Here is a 21108-nt window from a genome sequence, read left to right on the forward strand (position 1 = left end):
CTAGATTTAGATCCTCTGATTCCTGACATTTTTTCAAAGGGGCAACAGTATGTAAAGGTGTACACAGTTTTCTTGATAAACTCCTTTAATGTTTTGTGCTCGATAAACTAAGGAAGCATGGAGGGTTTGTGCTTAAGTGGTGGTTAACATTTTACATTCTACAGAAGCAGCAGAGATAAGAGATAAAATAATCCTTTATTATTTCCCAAGGAGAAATTCTTGGGCGTCCCCATCACCTGGTCTAGGTCCTGGATTGTTCCAGAGATGGCTGTCTGATAAAGCTGCCCAATTTCTACAAACAAGACCCAGCGGATCCCTGGTGGGTTAAATGCTATCTGTTGTGTCGGATAAGGTTTTCCCCTGAAACCTGAACAATGGAATGCAGCCAATTTTTTATACTATTTAATTGTTATGAGGATTTAAATATCCTTTAGCCCTTTTTATTTATAAGCCCAAATGTAATGTCAATAATTATAAATACAAATGTGATAAATGAATATCCATAGAAGAACAAATCTGCCTCCTTTGTAAATAAACTACATGAAGAATACTGACATCCTTTCATCTTATTCTGTTGCTGTTTTATCTGTTTATATCACTTCCTGTCAGTACCACTTGTTTGATACTGCAGAGCACCATAGCAGCATACATTAGTGTAATATAGAATACATTAAAAAAAACAATGCTGTGTATATAAATGATGATGATTTTTACTTTTTGTAACAAAGCACATGACAGATGACAAAACACAAAGAGCATAAAAGATACATACAAACCATACACTAAGTGTAGGATGGTGTATACAAGCATTGTGGGTAATACATTTCAGAGAGCGGTGCCTCCCCCGCTGAGCAGCCAATCTTGGGACTGTAAAAAATATGGTGCCTCTTTTAATGTGTGTAAAACTTTTGTTGCCAATTATGTGACAGTAAAAATTGTGACTTCTTTTTCCTCAATGTTCTTACACCCCACACAGTGTAGGTGGTAGTTGGCAATATGGTTAAATTAAAAAACTGTAGGCTGTTCTAACAACACAATGTGAGCAGTGTGAAGAATAACTCAAGATGTAAAGAACAACAGTGAGTTGTTTTTTATGAGGTAACTTAACCTTGGAAATGTGATAATGATACAGTATCCTATCTGCAATATCCATGGTAACGTTAATCACATCCATTCAGGTTTTCATGACAAGTATTCATGAATGGTTTGATCCAGATACATCATCTTCATCATCAGGTGGACAGGCAACAAAGTCAGCCAACATGGAGGCCATGGCTTCATCGTCCAGCTAAAGGACAGAGAGGAACAACTGGTTACAGTCTGTCCGCAATTCATAAAGGGATTCAAAAAAATATAGAACGATACAAATTTACTATTAATGGTTTTTAATACAAATGTAGAAATATGCTCTTGCAGAGATACACAAACTAATGCTGTCAAAATACATGTGTTACTACCATACTTTTATTTTAGCGCTAACATAAAAAGCTACTAGCAGCCCGGCAGCTTAATGCTCTGATAAAATCAGGGACACATGAAGGAGTTGAACTTTACCTTTTTCTTCTCAGTGATTTGCCCTTCTTCCTCCTGTTGTTCCTCTTCTCTCTTTCTCTTCATTCCTTTCCCCTCCTCTCCATCAGTCTCCTCTTCTGCCCCTCTTCTGTCTTCCTCCTGCTGCTCTGCTTCCCTTGTGTCTCTTTTCTCAGCATCTGACTCCTCCTTCTCTTTACCATTTGGGCCTGTTGGGGTTTTAGCATCTGTTGTTGTGGCCACTAAGGAGTCTTCTCCTTGATCAGCTGCTAGCTGTTCCTCCTGATGACTGAATGGCTGGGATTCACTCACAACAGCTTCCTGTGCAGGTTCAGCTGCAGGCTCCTGTTAAGGTCATCAGTTAGGTTTAGACAGAGAACATAACTTCCTTGTAACTCTGTAAGCAGTACAGATAAGAGAACAAAAACACTGGATAGACAGATACTGTATTCAGTCTGCTGGGGGAATCCAGAGTAACAGAGGAAGCTAACTTTATACTTAGCACCCTGTAAAGGCGTTCCTGACCTTGTGGCACTTAGATGCCCCAAGTCAGCATTTACTTTGCTTGTTTGTTTTTACTTTACTTTTTAAGTGTGTGGTTTCTGGGAAATGCAGGTCCTCCTAGAATGCACCTCCATGCTCCTAGAATCACGATTCTAGGAGCATGCTGTCAGGACTATTACACAAATAATATTTACATGCACCGGCAACAAGAAAACATATTTTTTGAGGCCTAACAAACGTGTTGTTTGCGTTTTCTTTTTTAGATAATGTCCCCTGATATTCTAGTGCATTTTTAGCCTCACCAGCAGCAGACTCCATTCCATTTCATGCATCTTTTCTCCAGTATAAACCTACCTATTTTAAGCCACAGCATGCGATTTAAAATGCTGAATTGGAAAGTCAAGGACAACGTTCAGCAACTACTTTGGTACTACCAAGGCTGGGATCACATGGAATTTTTAGTCTTTCCCAATGATGACCCTATCAGCGGTTGACCACTGTGTCGTGGTCGAGGGAGTGTCAACACTACATACATGCAATTCTTTTGTCTGGTTGGTTTTGAGTGTACAAGATGCTAAATAAATTGTTTTTTTTTGTCACACTTAACAGCTGAATCACTGTTCCTACCCAAGCCCACATTTCCATTCTCATGAAGCCCGGTGTTAAAAGCCTTAGCAGGTGCATGTCAGTTCAGAGCCCAGAAAAAAACGAATCATCCGATTAACACATTTATAAAGTTTCATCAATTGACAGGCATAGTTTGCATTTCACTTTTTTAAAATTTCTTCTTGTATTCCAGTGTTGTACCTAGTGCCACACAAGTTTTCAAACATGTAACTGTGAATCTGTGGTTATTACCTGTTGACTCTGACAGGTTGATTGTTCCTCTGAGGTGGACGTCAGCTCACTCTCTTTGGCCTCCTGCTCCCACGAGCTAACCTCCTCCTGAAGTTCACCTGCTTCTGCCCCTTCCTCTGTCTCCTCCCTCTCTTCTAGTGTTCCACCTGTGACACACAGGATCTGTGGCATAGTGGGGTCGTCCATCCTTTCAGTCTCATCCTCATCCTCTTCTCCTTCCCGCCCCTCCTCCAAGACTCCAATGCTTTCCACTTCTGGCACCTTTATCCTGTCTTCTGCGAACAGCGCTCTGTTGGTCTGGATCTCCTCGATCCCTCCTTCTGTATCTCCCTCCACACTAAATCCAGATATCCCTGCTTCATCCACTGCTGCTCGAAGGACCTTCCCCTCCTCTATCCCCGCATCTGCAGCTTTGTCTTCAGCTCCTTCCAGTGGAGGTATGTCCCCATCCTCCTCTTCTTCCTCCTCCTCATCAAGCTCTTCACCATCTTCATCAAATTCCTCATATTCCTCCCCGTCATAAAACTCTTCGTCACCCAATTCACTAACTTCCTCCTCTTCATCCTCCTCATCCATCCCTTCCTCCTCTTCCTCATCTAGCTCTTCATCATCCTCCATGTCCTCCTCATCTTCTTCTTCATCGTCAGTGCTGTTGATGTTGATGACGGCTGAATCTTCATTGTTGGCAGATGGTGGTTGGTGCTGGTGGAGGTGACGTCCTTGCTGGCTCAGCTGATTGTGCAACAAGTGGTGAGGCAGTCCAATTGGGCCTGGTTGGCCTTGTGTGGGGGGCTGCATTAGAATCTGCTGTAGCTGGGGCCTGCCAGGCAAAGAGTCACCTAGAACACCTGGAGGGACCGTGAGTGTGCTAGAGTTTAAAGGTGGAACCAGGGAGGCCACTGAGGCAGTAGGAGGGAAGGAGTTGATTGGGGGGGTGGAGGTAGTCAGGAGGGGGGAGGAGGTGGCCAGGTCGTTTGTAAGAGATGCCCCGTCTATTGTACTTGTTACTGCTGTGGTGGGGACCATGGTGACAGATTCTCCTCCTGGTAGTGTACCACCACCACCTGGTGCAGTAGAGAGCACGTTCTGTGAGTTGACCACTGCATCATCCTGCTGATTCTCCATGTTGAGCATCCCTGGAGGAACGATTACCACACTGTCATCTGAGTCACTAGCCAGAGAGATTTCTACATCCTCTGCTTCTTCTTTGTCATAGCGGACAAAAACGGGTCTCTGCCCCTCTGGATGGCCCAGCCCAGCAGGGTCCGACTGGTGTTGTGTGTGTGGGGAAAGGATCATATCGCCTGGAGTAGGCCCATGGCTTGGCAGTCCTGGAACAAGGGGGAGGTGATTCTCCAGAGAGCCCAACAGGGAAGCAGGGCCCAGGCCAAGAGAGTGTTGGCTGGGGAAAGGAGGAACAGGGGGAGGACCTCCTAAAAGAGTTGGCAATGTGAGTCCAGGGGCAGGTCCCTGGGATGATGGAAGGACAGAAGCAGAAGTGGTGGGTTTTAGGGCAAGGGGAGGCAGGGGTAGGGCAACAGATGGAGTGCGGGGATGGAGGATTGAGTTACAGATGGTCAGTGCCTCTGCACAGAATGAAGAGACCTGAAGAAGAGAAGGACAGAGATTCATTAACATTTTGAAATGACAGCAAAACCTCATTCACTAACTGTAAGTTCATTCTAATCTTGACTGTTTTTATTATCATTCAATATGGGGTCGATTTAGATGCCAATTCTTTGTCCCAACATTTATTTATTACCAAAAAAAACAATAACAGCTGTACTGAATTTGAGCTACAAAGTGCAAAACCAAGGTCAAGCAAAACTTCAACTCAATTTCACCTCTAAAGTTGTTATGAGTGTGGTCAGAGATTAGCATTTGTAAACAAATCAATAACACTTAAGTTTGTATAACCTAACATGAGCAAAAAACCACTGATAGAAAAAGAGAAAGGCCCCTTCAAGAGTTTATGAGTTTAAGAGGTTTTAAGCTGGTTACATACTCCACGAGAACAAAGACTTTCTTCTCGCTCCCTGGGTGAAAAGAACGGGAAAAAACTTTGTTTCCCTGAGAAGAGTGTGTGATAATGCTCATGGAAGAGGGTATATAGCATGACAAGAGATAGAAGATTAGTGTAGCTGACTGTATAGCAGACCTCTGGTATGTGAATTTAATTCTGTGAACATGTAGATGACTGTCTAGAATAATACATCCTGTCTCCCGGTATTTAATGTCGAGCCACTGTAACGCCATGATCAATACTGGGATTAATTTTATAATACACAGCATCGCCACCTTTTGCCACAGACATTCTCCTCTGTGTGCCGAGTTCTTTCCCAGCTGCTCATCTAAACTGTCCATCGTCGCTGTACTTCCTCCTTCCAAGTCTGTGTGTTCTGCTCACCTGAAGAAGCTCTTGCGCTTCTCCACATTCATCACGCCCACTAAATTCCGATCAATCACAAATTTGACACCACTGAGAGAAAGAGTTCTGCCCGGGCCATGTGTCTGCGAAAGCTGCCGAACGGGCGCTCCGAGAACAAAATGACAAGATTTTGTAGTCGAAGCGCCGACAGCAAGAAGAAAGTTCTTTGTTCTTATGGAGTATGTAATCAGCTTTAGTATCTCTCTGCCAGCAGGCACCTTGAGGCTGCGGTCGTTGCGTCCATTGCTCAGAATGGAAACAGCACATGTCAGAGGTGGAGGCCAGCACGGTGATGGGACCAGGACCAAAGCCAGTAATAACCTGAAAATGTAGATAGTAAACAGTTTTTACAAATAAAAAAAACAGATATACAGTGTTCTCATGCTCATTGACAGTGCTTATCCATCTGTATATTTCCTAGTTACCAAGGGCTTCCTTAGCATTGTGATGCAATGCTTCTAAACACCTGGGACAGTCATTTCAGAGATTTTTGAGGAGTTTTGAAAGTATACGTAACGACTGGACTGATGGAATGTTGAAACATTTTATGTGTTTTCCACTGATTGAAATGGCTGTGAAAGAGCTCAATGTAGACTATATAGTGTAAAACTGTATTCAGTATATTTGTCTTGAACAAATACACTGTCCTGTCATCGAATCAGTGTTTGATTTTCAACTTTCAAAGTGACTGCATAAACATCTGCCCAAGTTGTGTGGTGATTCCCATTACAGTAAGGTGTCCACATTCAGATGATGGTGATGACACAAAAACAGACAAACTCACTGTGTCTGTGTGTGTAATACTAGTATATATTTGAACAGTCCAACTTTTTCTGTATTTACGTGCTTATGCTGTGAATGAACAAGTACCTGTACAGTTCTTTTCGAGTGAGGGCGCTGCTATACTGTCCACTGACGCCCCCTGTGGATTCACAGGTAGTGTTGCTGCTGGACTGCTGCTGCTGCAAACGCACACACAGAGGCAGCACCACATCATGGAGTCTCTGCAAGAAAATCCACACATAGTGATTGTTTGCAGCTGAAAAAGAGAAGACAGGGTCAATCCTGCAGAATAGTCAGTAAACACAGAAGGGAAAAAAATCATCCATGTTCACATCAGATCAGAAAATCAACATGATCAAAATTGTAATGTGAAAATATTTACTTTGTGTATGTCATCCTTCAGCAGTGTCCCACTGGACTGTATGATTTGTCTTAGTGCTGTAAAAAATAAAAAAAAAACTTCTGATTACCGTACACAAGAATAATAGAAAGCCGACAGATTAATAAAAGCCACATTAGAAAGTAGGACAGGATGTGATCTGGTGTAGCAACTAACCTCTGAGGGCTGAAATACAGGTATCTTGATTGGCCAGAAGGTCTCCCTTCCTTTGGAGTGATGGTCCAGCTGTGTCCGCCATTACCAGCTGCTTTGTCCTCCGAGGGCCTGGTTTTCCTCCAGGAACCACATCAGCTGTCAGACCTGCCCGCAGCTGCCAAACCAGACCACACAATTAGCGAATGTTTAAATTGTCTATATTTAAAAAGGTACTCAAGTGCTTTACACTACAAAGAGACCGAGTTACAGCCAGAATTCACTACTGGTTCTCAAACAAAAATATCCCAATGTTTTACTACATTCTGCTTGCTTGAACTTACCTTGACAGACTCTGCTCCTGGTGTGATGTCACTAAGCAGATGGCTAAACAAGAGTTCTGAGTGACTGGGGCTTCCTTGAAGGACACTAGCAGAAGCTCCGGCAACCTGGACCCACAGCTCTAAAGTTCTGTACACTGATACCCGCACTGAGCTGTGAGATGAATAATACATTCATAAATACAAAATAAGATTATCAACAGCAGAGGCAATACTGAATTTTTGCTGATATGCCAAAATTGTTCAGCTCTTTTTGGCTGATCTTGATATATCACACAAGCATTATATATCCACACTAAACCTGGCATTGCAACTATCAATACATGCTGCTTGGCATGTAACTTTCCAAAGAGAAGATACTTTGGCACATTTTGAATTGCTTGCTTAGTCAAATGACAATGCACACTGATACATACAGACTGTAGCATGTCACACATTTCATAGTGCTACTTGTCTGTCAGTTAGACATTGTCATTGCTAGAAAAGTATTTTCCAATTGCAGCGCCTTTATCTTTAAGGAATCAAAAACTAATGTATCTACTGGATCGTAGTAGTGTGCTCAATGTGGATCAATCGGATAGAATTTTGAAAAAAGTAACAATTAAAAAATTAGCTTTAAAAAATAACCTTGATTTGACAAGAACTTAAATAAAACTAATCTAAAAATTTAAACAATATTTAAGATCATAGATCATTATTACTGTCCTGCACAATTATTCCAGACAGGCCTTTCCAACTGTCACAAAGCGGTGTCAAAACAGTAAAAAAAAAAAAAACAACATGACGCAGAGGAGGAGGACGATGTTGCTGCTGTTTGGGATTTTACCACTTTGCCTGTTTTCCCAAATATCTCTGCTTCATACATGTTCACATAAACTGCTGCTTCTGCCGATGATTGGCAGCGCGTGTGTGTGAGACGCTACGTGCGCTGCAGTGAGACCTGTATGAGCCATTCTACACACTCGTTTCTCATGAAGTATGAAAAGTCCGGTTAAATTTGGTTCGTATTTCTGCCACCTCAGGAACACGAACAGATATGTCTGTCCTTGTGGAGTATTTAACAAGCTTTAATCACGTCACTCCTTCATCTAATCACTTACCTATAGGCTCTCTGTTGTCCTAAACTAGCTTCAGGTAGAGGCATCCAGGCTGACAGGGTCTGAGAAAACAGCCTCTGTAGTACTGCAGCATACTGAACCATGCCGCTACGGACGCTGTAGCAGAGAGTCGGAATTATTCACCTCTTCAAGAGTATTTTTAAGATCATAGTTTGTGTGTCAATACTCACGCTGTGATGAGTCCTGATAGGACCTCCAGTGTGTTTGTGTGTATAGAGGGGAGGATCAACAACTTCGCACTTCCATCTCCTGTTAAATTCTGACACACAGAGCCATGTACAAAATAGATTAGGGCGATATACATCCACATGGGTAAAGCAGAGAAAGATGGCACAATGCCTCGGTTCATTATTGTGTGTGTTCTCACTATGCTCTTGGCGCTCACAGCGAGGGCTCGACACACAAGGTTGAGTACTGGTCTGACAGGCAGACGAACCGCTGCAGCAGGATCCACTCTGATCGACACAAATAAATACCTTAGATCTTCAGTTTTAAACAGTCCTTAAAAGTTTGTGAGCACTTTGGAATTTTCCATATTTCTGTATAAATATGACCTAAAACTTTTTGGTGGGTTTTTCATTTTGTGTGTGTCCATGTGTTGTACCTGAGTGTGTGTTTGAGTGCCAGGCAGACAGCATTGTATCTATGCTGCAGCTGCAGAAGCAGCAGCGGATCCGTTTGGTTGAGATGAGGAAAGGCCAGCTCCACCCCATGATTCTGTGACTGCACTGCTCCATCTGCGACAGCAGGCAGCAAACAAGTCTCAGTGAACAATACACATGTAAAAAAAGACACACACAACAATACTATCAGATTGATGCACATGATGCACATACCCGTCTCTGATCCTTGGTAGATCTGAGCCAGCAGGCCATTGGCTGAGGCTAGTAAGCAGTGGATCTGATTGGTCCAGCTTTCAGCTCTACCAGTACCCACCCCTCTGTCCAACAGGCCACCCAAACAGGGCAAACGGCCGTAACACTGACAGGCCATCTGACAGGTTGACAAAAACATGAAAAAAGTTAATCAAATATTCAAAGAAAAAAAAGACTCCAGTTACTCAGTTTTTGTAAGAATGACTAACCTCTTGTAATTTCCTGTTGGTGCTGTCCATTTTGGAAAGGAAATAGGCTCCTAGTTTATCCTAGAAAACACAGGATTGACCCAAAGTTTATTTGTTTAAAATTACATTCAACAAGTGAAAGCTTCTAAAAACAATTGTTTTGGTAGTGACTTTTGATTGCTGGAAACTTTGGTCTGTTAATACTGTTAATGTTAACTGTTAATACTTTGATGTGATGGGGAAACCTGAAAAAGGTTATGTTCTGTTTTTATTTGAACTGTCTCAGGGTAATGATGTTTTATTACTCTGAGCCACAAACTGATACCAGAGGTTGACCATGACTGTGTAAATAGGACTTACCTTGAGGGAGCCACAGGCCCTCGGGTAATAGGTCATACAGGCAATCATCCCCTCCATGGCTGCAAGCTCACACTGAAGGAGCAAGGACAACGAAAATACGGCTAAGCAAAGCCAAGTGACACTATAATTATAAGTTGCATTTTCTCCTGAAGACTACAGTAGTGAATGTCAATATTTAGATTCTGATTCTGACAAATAATTTCATGTCCATCAATGCATAAATGACCTCACAAGCTACAGAAAACCAACCATTTACCATCCAACTGTTACACTAGTACTCATCATCTAAGAGGCTATTAATTAATATGATTGCTGGAAAAAATAAAGTTATTTTCATTCTTTATTCTTCTGTCCATTTTTTGGCATGCTACTAGTGTTGAATTTGAAAGCTAAAATATCTACAAACATTCTTGGAGAAAAATTGCATTGTTGCAATAGCAAGGAAAAGAGCAGCAAAACAAAATGCAAGATTATTATGTGCCCTCTGCAACATTCAAGTGCCCTTTACCTCACCTCTGACTTAAGGCCCAGCAGAGATGTCAGGATGCCCAGGATGGAGTTAAGGCCAATCTCCCTGGCGAGCTCTGGTAGCTGGGATGAGTACTGTAGCAAGTCCTTTAGAATATTTACTGCTAGATGGATGGTCTGAACTGGAGCCTGAGACTAGAGACCACCAATAGCGGAGGGGGGAGACACAGGAAAGTGGGGTTAGGCTGTTTAGTTATTTTTTTTCTTCATTCATCCAACCTTTTTTTATATACTTGATAATGAAATCACATAGTCAAAGCTCAGATTTGAAACAGAACACAAAAACAAATTTTCAAATACACATCAGGATCTTAAAGCAAAGTAGCTCCTATCGAATATATCATACCTGTATGACCTGCTGCAGGGAGCGCAGCCATGAGAGGCAGTGCTGCTGGAACACATCACTGGAGCTGTCCTTTACCAGCATGGAGAGCAGACAGAGACCCTCGAACCTGCTCATACACAGAAGCACAATTGAGATATTTTCAACCAAAATTACAAAATGTTACCACATAAGTGGTGGTAAGTGGCACCTACAAGCATTACAGCATATTAGATAATTAGGCACTGCTGCAATTTCCTAAAATATCAGATATAGATACAACGTTGGTGGGAATAATGATAATATAAAGCCTAACTAAAAATAAAATATTTTAAAACATGGCGTTATTATTATAGTCATTTCTCACCTGGTCTTGCTCGAACCCAGCTTGGCATTGCTGAAACCCACGAGACCTCCAGCGGCAGTCGCGTTCTGCACATATGAACAGACACATTATCTAAACAATGACTTTTTAACATAGTTATCAAACACAACAGGTCCTTAGTCAAACACAATCACACTGTAACTCCAGATGTCAGCTTAATGAACAACAAAGCCTGTGGCAGGGGCAGGCACAGCGGCAGCATGCTAACACACAGGTAGCTTTCAAACCGAAATGTGTCTACGAGCCAGGCTATACCTGTGTCTGAAACACGCCATGTTCTCTGTAGCTGGCTAACAAAGCAGGTAAATACTCTGGACGTTGTTCTTTGAGAATTGAAACCAAACCCTCCGTTAGTCGCATAGCAGATGGCCCATGCAGCCAAGCCGATGTAGCCATTTTGCCTCTCCGCCAAGCAGACGTCACCACTGTGCGACGCCTGACGTCACTTTAGTGAGCTCTTTGTTGTCTTCCGGTCTCAGGCGCAGGGCCTTCATGCTTCAGACTGGTAAAAGCATAATCAGATTTACGACGAACGAAGTTCCTCTGGATCGTACAGTGACTCCGTGCAATTGGACTGCAGACTGTAGTGATTCCCTGCCGAGAGATGGCTAATGAGCGCCTCCGAGTGCTGGAGGACGTGGAGAAAGAGATAGCGGCGATCCTGCAGTGTGCCGGTGAGGAGATGTTTCAGCTAGTATCAGAGTATAAATAAATAGTTTTCACATTTTCTTTATAATGTATTTATTTTACACAACTGGCGTTATTTCCTAACGGGAATTCTGGAGTCAAAAACGGAACCATTGTTTTATATAGGTTAGCAGGAGTTTGTTCCAGTTGTTATAACGGTTCCGTTTTCATATAAAACGCACACAACCAGCTTGGTATAGTGAATTCTCAGACCATGTAAGAGTGGTTGACTTTTTTACAGCAGACCTATTGAAAACTATCGTGTGAGGTATTCGCAGGTTTCAGGGATTTCTTGGTCCCAACTGAGGTAGAGGCGGTACCATCCCCATCACGTGCACACGTGTGCACGTGTACCATGTCTTTAACTTCAAATAAACTGTTCAACATAGATAAAAAGGCAATGGGTTCATTTAGATTAATATATAATCATATTCAAAATGAAGCATATAGTGAACTTCTAATTCATAAAGACGCAGCAGAGTAGCACAGTGCACACATATATCATGTCATGACCAGCAGAGGGCATGTTGGACTAAAAGTAAACCAAAAAGTTCAGATTTACAATCTTATCAATGTCAAAACATTTCAGTCCTTGAATAATATAAAACATTCAAACTCTAATTGTGTTAAATCCCAGTTTCAGCATTTTTTAGGTACCTAACTGTTTTTCTAGCCTTAACATTATATGTCAAGACACTCACTAGGAAGTTCATATCACCATTAAACTGTTTTATATGTGTTTGAACATAGAACAGAAATGCAGTCAAAACTGGTATCATAATAACTTGAAACATAAAATGAAAGTTTTAAATAGCTCATCCATGTTCAAAAAATATGTTTATTTAAGTGCATGTGGCTTTATATTGTCCTCTACCTTCGTCCAGTTTGCTGCTCATTTACCATAGATGATAAAAAAGTTCAGCTGTTGCTCCCTTTTTGTATTTATGTAATTATGTGTTGTCTGCTAAATAATGTCATGTTTTAAACTGATGTTGCTATATGCTTGTCCTGGCAGGTAATATTGTTCTGGAACTCTCCAAAGACAAACACAATGCCAGCTTCCTGGACAGACAACTAGTCCAGTTCCAGAGCTCTGTTAACCGAGTGGAGAGCGAGCTGAGTGGCCAGATCCGCTATCTCACACAGGTCACCACATTTTTAATTACATAAAGTGTCACCACAGCCACTAAGAACAGGAGTGGAATTTTTTTTACCATGATTAGAATATACGTATTCTGTACTGATTGAAGTAGTTAAGACACACATTCAGCCATCACATTGTAAGCAGCAGCTAACTCATCTGTCTTTTCTGCAGGTGGCTACTGGTCAGCCTCATGAAGGCTCCACATATTCAGCCCGGAAGGACTGTCAGATGGCTCTGAACAGAGCGGAGTATGCCAAGGTCAAACTGGGAGAACTGGGACGGACCTGTGAAGTCATGTTGGAGCAGCCACAGCAGCACCAGCAGCCGACGTGAAAGCAGATGACTGGCTGCAGAGATGGAGATCTCACTTCACAGAACTGTATCTGCCCTTATTCTTCACTACCACCACCATTGTATTCTTCTCACGTTTTTAGATCTCTTATTAAAATACTGGATTGTCACAGAAAAAGTAAAAGACAGAAACATGTTTTTTTATACATAAAGACTTTTCTAAAGGTTATTTCAGCTCTATATTGTGTTTGGTGGTGAGCGTTTGCTATATGCAGAAACAGTTATTTCTGTCTTAACACCTAGTGCTGGGAAAGGTTTCATAATAACTAATCAGCATTTAGCAGCCTCCCAGAATAAAAAAAAAGAGTATTAACCAGTGTCAACTTATCTAACTGTCAAGACTCATAAGTTCAGTAATATTTTAAAGCAAATATCTGCAGATACCAGTGCCTTGCATAAGTTGATTGCATAAAGCAAAGAAATAAGAAAAAACTATTACATTGTTTTGACAAGTGTCATAATATGTCCTGACAATTAGCCAGTTTTATTAATGACAGGAGGACAAAGGCATGATCAGAAATCAAAAGAGCAGCGTTGACAGTAATCAGGATTACAACCAATGAGCTTTTTATAGTGATCATTTCTTCTGTAATTGATTTCTGAGCCCTTGAGTAAACTAGCCATGTTACAGGAAATTGCTCTCTAGGACGTTGATTACAATGACAGTCCAGGATCATAGAATAGAATAGAAATACTTTATTCATCCCAAGCTTACTTTCCTTAATAAGATCTTTATTAGCACCCATATATAAGCACTTATTATTCTCCCCTGAGTTCTACATACACACTTTATAACCAAATTCCAGATTAGACATTATTTCATAAACAAGTGATACTAGAGAACTAGTTAATGCTAATTCAGCAACATTGTAACAACAATTTTAGGCTGCAATAGGTTCCTGTTAGCCACTGATCAGTCGTTCACAGCAGATTAGAGGAATTTTAGTTCTTTAAGCATTCTCTTGGGAAAGGACTTGTGTGGTTGTGTTGTCTTGCTGCATGACTCGCCCACAGACAGATGTCCATTTACTGTTATGATTCATTGTTCCATTAATGCTGACAACATGCAGCAGCAAAACCATGATGCTACCCCTACTATGTTTAACAGATTGGGCAGGTTCCTACACTGGAATGCAGTTTGTTAAGCCAAATAAATATTCTGGCCTCATCTGTGCTCCAAGTAATTTCCCAGCAGCCCTCTGGTTTGTCCACATGAGCTTTAACAAACAGACAGGGAGCAGTGTTCTTTTCAGAGAGCAGTGACGTTCTCCTTGCAGCTCTGTCATGCACACCATGGTTGTTCAGTGTTCTTCTGATGGTGTTTTTATCCACATGAACATTAGCCAGTGTGAGAGAGGCCTTTAGTTGCTTACAGGTTAGCCTGGGTTCCTCTGTGACCTTGCAGACTGTTACGTGACTTCTTTTTGGAGTAGTCTTTGTTGATAGAGCACTGCTGGGGAGCTTAATGATGAATTGAATTTGAATTTCCTCCATTTGTACAAAGTCTGTCTGTGGATTGGCCAGCTTCTTCAGAGATGGTTGTGTTACCTTTTCCAGCCTGATGAGCAGCAACAACTTCATATGAGGTCCTCAGAAATGTTTTTTGATTATGTCATGACACACTTCCACAAACACGTGTTGTGAAGATCAGACTTTGATAGATCACTGGTGTTGAAGTCCAACAGGTCACTCACTGACATCTTCTATTGATTGAAACACCACTGAACAGATGGATTCTAATGTGGCCTTCAAATGAACTGATCATCTTTGATCTTCACATTTTGCAACTTACACACATGTAACATTGGGACTTTTGGAACAAATAAATGACGAAATAAAATGTTTCTGTTTCATTAGTTTGATTGGGTTCTCTTTAATCACTGTCAGGACTTCTGTTGATGTTTTGGGTCATATTTATGCAAAAATGTAGAAAATTCTGCATCATTTATCATTTTATACGCTAATTAAGTATGAATCAAATGAAAAGAATCATTCAGTTTTTATTGTAAATTTTTTGTAAAGGTCCAAAATGTGTCCAACCTTTTAGAGGAGTCAAACAGCGCCCCCGTCGGTGTAGTGGTCATACGGAGTATTGCACTGCATAGTATCAAGTGAAATTGATTACTTTGATTAGCTGTTTGTGGACAGAAGTCACAGCACCGCGGGTCAACATGAATGAAACGTCAGAAAAGAAGGACTTTGTGTAGACATAAGGAGCTTTTATTACTGCTGCTTTTAACATTATTCCAGGGTGAGTTTATGGGCTGATGTGCTGCCTTCTCCTGTGGTCCCTTTGAGGCTGTTGGTGTCTGGGGAGATAGATGAACTTAGCCACCAATATCCAGGTGTATTTCCTGTTTGTGCTGTGACGCATGCTCAGAGCAGTAGTGGGACCACTCAGGATGTGGGAAGACTTCTGGGCTAATGTCCTGTCATGCAGTCAAATAGTAAATGTTGCACAGGCATATTTTCCTCAGGAGGAGATGCGGGTGAGGAAATGCATTGTTTATGGAGACTTTGGAGAAGCAGCGTTCCAAATTGTTGTGCCTGAAAGGTTCTTTGATACAGTGCAGAGAGTTCTTCATGATGAGTCTGAGATTTGGGTATGAGGAAAACTATTTCTTTTGGCTGAAATTAAAACATGACGTTTCCAGCTACATTCAATCGTGCCATGTGTGTCAGCAGACTGGGAAGCCGGAGAGGTTCTGCAGGTGCTCTCATCTCTGCTCTCATCATTTCTGCCTGGTGTTTGCTCACTTTTGCATTTTGTCAGTGCTCTCACCCCTAAAGGTAGCATGAGGCAGTGTCTACAACCCACACAAGTTGCTCAGGTAGTGCAGCTCATCCAGGATGGCACATCAATGTGAGCTGTGGCAAGAAGGTTTGCTGTGTCTGTCAGCACAGTGTCCAGAGCATGGAGGAGATACCAGGAGACAGGCCAGTACACCAGGAGACATGGAGGAGGACGTAGGAGAGCCAACAACCCAGCAGCAGGACTGCTACCTCCTCCTTTGTGCAAGGAGGAGCAGGAGGAGCACTGCCAGTGCCCTGCAACATGACCTCCAGCAGGCCACTAATATGCATGTTTCTGCTCAAACTGTCACAAACAGACTCTGGATCAGGATCATAAGTGCCTTTAAAAATGTGTTTTATCACTTTTATGCTGATGATATAAAGTTGTATTGTTCTTTTAAAGACACAGAGTTAGATCGGCTACAAGAACTGATAAATTGTGTCTCTTGCATCAAAAACTGGCTAGCAGCAAACTACCTACAACTAAACGATGACAAAACAGAGACTCTTGTGTTGGCCCCAGATGAGAAAATTCCTGTCATCACTCCCCACCTTGGTTCTCTGGGCACGTCAGTTCAACCAAGTCCAAGGAATCTTGGAGTTATGCTTGATTAATCTTTGTCCCTTGATGGCCACTCAAAACAACTTGTAAAGAACTGTTTCTTTCAACTTCGAAATATCTCAAAATTAAGGCCAATGTTGTCAAATGCAGATCTAGAGATTATTATCCATGCTTTTATCTCGTCTCGTTTAGATTGCTGCAATTCACCTTTTACTTGTTTTAACAATTCTGGTCTCAAACGCCTGCAATTGGTTCAGAATGCTGCTGCAAGGCTTTTAACAGGATTAAACAGACGGTCACACCTCTACTCCTCGTCAGTTCTCCCGTGTACCTCGTGACCGTCCTGAGAAACCTTTTGTCTTTTGAACCTTTGATGCAATTACTAATACTCAGCTTCTCCCTCTTCAGACACCGCTCAGCCTGGTCCCGTCCAGCCTCAGCCGTTTTCCTCAGAACACCTGCTTCAGTGATTTTTGCTCCCTTTGTGGATGATTTTTAGTTCTTTTTGTTCAATAAATCTGTTACCTTGAGTCTGCTCGGGGAGCTTCTTTTTCCTCTACACGTAACACCTGGGTTCCTTCTGATGCATGACAATGCTAGGCCTCATGTGGCTGAAGTGTGTCAGCAGTTCCTGCATGATGAAAGCATTGATGCTATGTTTGGTTGTATGTATGGTTTCCTGGCACTGCCCAGCCAGAGAGGAGCTCCAGCCCCCAGCCGTTCACCTCTGCCCAGCAGGAGGTGAGTAGTGCACACTCTGGAGACATGTATACTGACAGAAAACTTACCAGGAGTTATCTGTAGGAACTGATAAACACAGGAATAGCTTGTTGAAGAATAGCATGTGTAGGTGAGTCCTCAGTGTCTAACAATAAAGTGTTTCTCACAGGTTATCCCCTCCTGGCCAGAGAGTAGCTCCAGCCACCAGCCATCCACCTCTGCCCAGCAGGAGGTGAGTAATCCACTGCAGAGCTTATGGGTAATCATTTACAAAGAGAGGAGCAAACTGAAGAGTACTAGTAAGTGTTTTGAGAGCTCAGTGTTTAATTATTGTACACAGGGAAGTCCTGCCCTGCCAGAGGGGCGTCCCGAGCCGTCCTACTCAGACTTGCTGCGTCGAAGACTGCAGGCTGAGCACCGGGTAAGTTTAGATTAAACATTGCTGAGAGTGAGTGAAAACCTCCTTTCAAGTGATTTGTCTCATTGTTGGTACTGAAGTGTTTGAACGTCATTTCATTTCTCTCCTCTCTTCATCTCTTGCAGGATGTTAACCGGAATCTCCTTTACATCTTTGAGCCCCGGCAGTTCCTGTTGTCCTTTGATGGGGCCCAGCCTACGGTCATCCCACCTGACCGGGTGTCACCATCAGAGGTTGCACAGGTAACAAGGATTGTGCATATTGCATGGAATTGCACATTAAATGTTCTACTTCACACATCAGATTCAAGAAGTGACTGCTCTCTTGCTGCCTCATATCACCCATTGTGACAATAATCAGTGCTGTTTTTAATGCTGTGGCTGATGACTGCAGATAAACGATAATTAATGATAAAATAACTTCATGTTTTTCCCCTGCAGCTCTTAAAAAGTCTTTACCGTGTAGAAAACAAAATTATAGTAAAGTGAAATAAAATACAGTAAAAAAATTAGTAAAATAAAATACAGTATAGACAACTAAATTATAGTAAAATAACATATTAAAATAAAATACAGTAAAGAAAATTAAATTGCATAAATAACATAAGCAGCTAGCCAATAGCCTGGAACGCGCTTAGGGAGCAAAGTAGTTTCTCACGTAAAAGACAGTGAAAATGAATAGGAGGGGTTGGTCGGCTGTGTTAATAGAGGGGTTGGGTCCCCTCCGTGAATCGCCACCTTATCGGGTTTGCATGCCCAAAGGATCCTAGGAGCTATGTTGTTGGGGCAACAGCCCTTGCTAGGGTTTCCCATGGCAAATTGGTCCTAGGTGACGGGCTAGACTAAGAGCGATTCACTTGGTTTGTAACTGTACTGTTTGGCACGATTTATTTTATTTATTCTAATATTGTACCTTTTCATGTTTGCTTGCTTTGCTTTTTGTTACTTTGTAATTTTTTTCTGACGTGTTTGTTTTTAACAGCTTTAGTCTTTCTTACTTTTTTGTTTGTTTTTTGTTTTATGTATGTTTTTTTTTACTGAATCGCCACCTTATTGTACTGGATTGATTTTCCATGTCTCCCATGGCAAATTGTTCCTAGGAGACGAGATAGACTAAGAGCCCTATGGACATGATCATTTTTATTTACTACATGTTCTCATTGATTGACAGGCCAAATCTTTTTGTAACTTTATGTTCCCTTTTTGTAGAATCCAGGACTGTATGGTGAGGGTGGAAGGCCTTCAATATTCTCCCAGCAGCAAGAGGCTCTCATGCTCCTTCAAAACAATGCCATTAGACTGCATCAAATACAAGCAATTGATGGAGAGCATGCAGAGGTTGGAGGAAAGTACAGTGTCAGCCTTTCCAGGTTTGTGTTAAAGGTAGGGTAGGAGATTTTGAAAACTCAGCCAGCCAGATTTTGAAAGTAAACACATGCCCCTTTCTCTCGGAGCTCACCCTGAAGCCACGCCTCCCAACCAGTCTGTGACTTCGGCCATCATGCACTGGTGGTACGGCCTTTTTGGAAAAAAGGGTATATTTCACAGAGATGAATATTCTCAATAAAAACCACAAAACAGTCAGTGGAGCTAATTGACCTCTTTAGCTGTGTCAAGCTGATTGGCAAGAAGGTATGTTTATCAGCCCTGAATATTATCAGTAAATAACCAGAGAAGATCAGTGTAGCAGACTGACGTGTATGTGTAACTGTGTTTATGTATTCTAAACCAACAGAAATCCAAGAAGACAAACCAGGCAGGCACAGAGGAAAGGTCTGTCACACCTGACACACCTGAGGATACCACCATGGCAGTGGCAGAAGAACAGTTTGAGATTCTTTTATTGTCTGTTATTACACCTCTGTTATTTATTATCTTCTGCCATGTTATTGGTGTTCAAACACCGTGTTCTTTCATCACAAGTCCTGAGACGACCCTCACAGCACTGTACCAGATCCCCACAGCCACCTCGTTCCAGTTTGACGTCTCCTTCAGCATGGAGGTCTACATCAAGAACTGCGTCGTCAGCATCCCGGACACAGACCTCAACTTTAACATCATCAACACACACAGATATCCTCAGCAGAGAGAAGAGAGCAATCCTCAGGGACTTCAAGGATACCATGTCACTCTTCAACCCTGAGTTTGAGGACGACAGCCAGAAGGTTCGTACTCTGTGTGAGTTACAGCACATTAACTCTCAAATGTACGGTTTGTTTAACATCTCCATCTTTTTTGCTGTGCAGGACGCCCATGAGTTTCTCAGCTGCTTGCTCTGCATGATAAAAGCCCTCTCCTCAGATATGCAGAGTGCAGACCCTAAATACATCTGCCCACTGTCTTTTGAGATTAATCTGATCAGAAAACATGTTTTGTAAGGTTGTATTTGATGTTTGAATCGGGTTTAAAATGTTCATCTTTCAACCACTAGAGGTTCTCATCATTAACATATTCCTTCAAAAACTATGCCATTACAGTTTACAGTAAAGACTGAAGAAATGTGCAAAAAGGTGTATGAAGAATAAGCTGTAAGCTGCTCTGTCTTTGTCTTCTGTATTTTAATGCATGTCTGCTGTGTGATGAGACCAATTCCAAAACTCTTGTGTTGTAATAGTAACACCATCACCATTGGGTTTAGTCCAGGTGCAAGTCCTAGCAGAAGTGGAGTGTTGGTTGTTTGTTTGTCAGATGACAACTATGTTAGATGAGCTAAGAAGAAGCTAGTTACAGATGGGAGAAGATTACTTTGTGACATGGTTATAAAAGCACCTATTTTAACTCAGTTCATGACCTTAACCTTTATGCAATCACATGGGAAGGATGAGGAGGACCACAGGACAGGACAGCTAAATCAGGTAAGAGTACCGTAGTTTTTAAAACTCTTTCTGTTTTTGCTTGCTAGAGGTGCTTTCAGTGTGCCACCTTGTTTGCCCAGTAGGTGGGGTTGTAGGTATGGAGAAGGTACAGGAGGTCATCAGAGGAAGGGGTTTGCTAACCTGAAAAAGCCTGTTTTGTGAGGTAGCCTGCCACAGTGTGTATTTAATTCATTTTTTCCAAGCCTTCTGCCAAACTGAGAAAGATACAAAGTAAGAAACTGGAAGCAGGTTGATGGACAAAAGGCCAGCAGAATTTAAAGACGCTGAGTGCTGATTCAAATGCTAAGCAGGCAGAGTAAGATTTGTATCTCTCTATAAAATGGAAATGAGATGGAAACCAAGTCTCTGCCTGCCTCAAGCCTGCACACACATCAAACCGGTGGAAGAAAAGAAAGGCCATGAAAGGGCAGGGCATAGAGAGACGAAAAGACACAAAGACACACCTGTACTGTCAATGACACAATCAAACTGTCAGGTTGTCTCTAGGAGTGAGGCCCAACATGCAGGACTGTGTTCAGCAAGTGCAAAATCCAAAATGTATTATTAAACTAAACACAAGGGACTACAGCCAGAAACACAGGATAACACAAGGATAATCCAAAACACACCATGAAAAACCACTAACACCAAAATAACCAGAAAACACAGGATTAAGTCAAAGATAAAACACAGGATCATAAGGAAAATGATAACAAAAGAACTCAGGATCCTGACACAAACCAATGAAAATTCTAATGACATCAAATTTGCAACGAACAGGCAATCAAGCAAGTGCTGTTGAACTTCCTCCATATTCTATACTGTTT

General features: G+C 41.9%; 2 protein-coding genes across 2 annotated transcripts; one reads left to right on the plus strand and one right to left on the minus strand.

Moving 5' to 3' along the window:
* Positions 1–688: 688 nt before the first annotated feature.
* On the minus strand, positions 689–11190 carry pelp1 (proline, glutamate and leucine rich protein 1). Its single transcript, XM_028429062.1, has 19 exons — positions 11008–11190; positions 10735–10799; positions 10392–10497; positions 10031–10180; positions 9518–9589; positions 9179–9238; positions 8931–9087; positions 8699–8831; positions 8462–8549; positions 8265–8353; positions 8077–8190; positions 6980–7130; positions 6660–6813; positions 6486–6541; positions 6191–6324; positions 5539–5641; positions 2893–4497; positions 1555–1875; positions 689–1288 (listed from the first exon to the last, which is right to left on the minus strand). Exons 1-19 carry the CDS (start codon positions 11146–11148, stop codon positions 1196–1198), a joined length of 3792 nt encoding a protein of 1263 aa, XP_028284863.1. The 5' UTR covers positions 11149–11190; the 3' UTR covers positions 689–1195.
* A 22-nt stretch (positions 11191–11212) lies between these two features.
* Positions 11213–13287, plus strand: med11 (mediator complex subunit 11). Its single transcript, XM_028429064.1, has 3 exons — positions 11213–11426; positions 12455–12585; positions 12755–13287. The coding sequence occupies exons 1-3, from the start codon at positions 11357–11359 to the stop codon at positions 12914–12916; spliced, it is 363 nt and encodes a 120-aa protein (XP_028284865.1). The 5' UTR covers positions 11213–11356; the 3' UTR covers positions 12917–13287.
* Positions 13288–21108: the final 7821 nt, after the last annotated feature.

Source organism: Parambassis ranga, chromosome 18, assembly GCF_900634625.1.
Source record: "Parambassis ranga chromosome 18, fParRan2.1, whole genome shotgun sequence".
NCBI classification, from domain to species: Eukaryota; Metazoa; Chordata; class Actinopteri; family Ambassidae; genus Parambassis; species Parambassis ranga.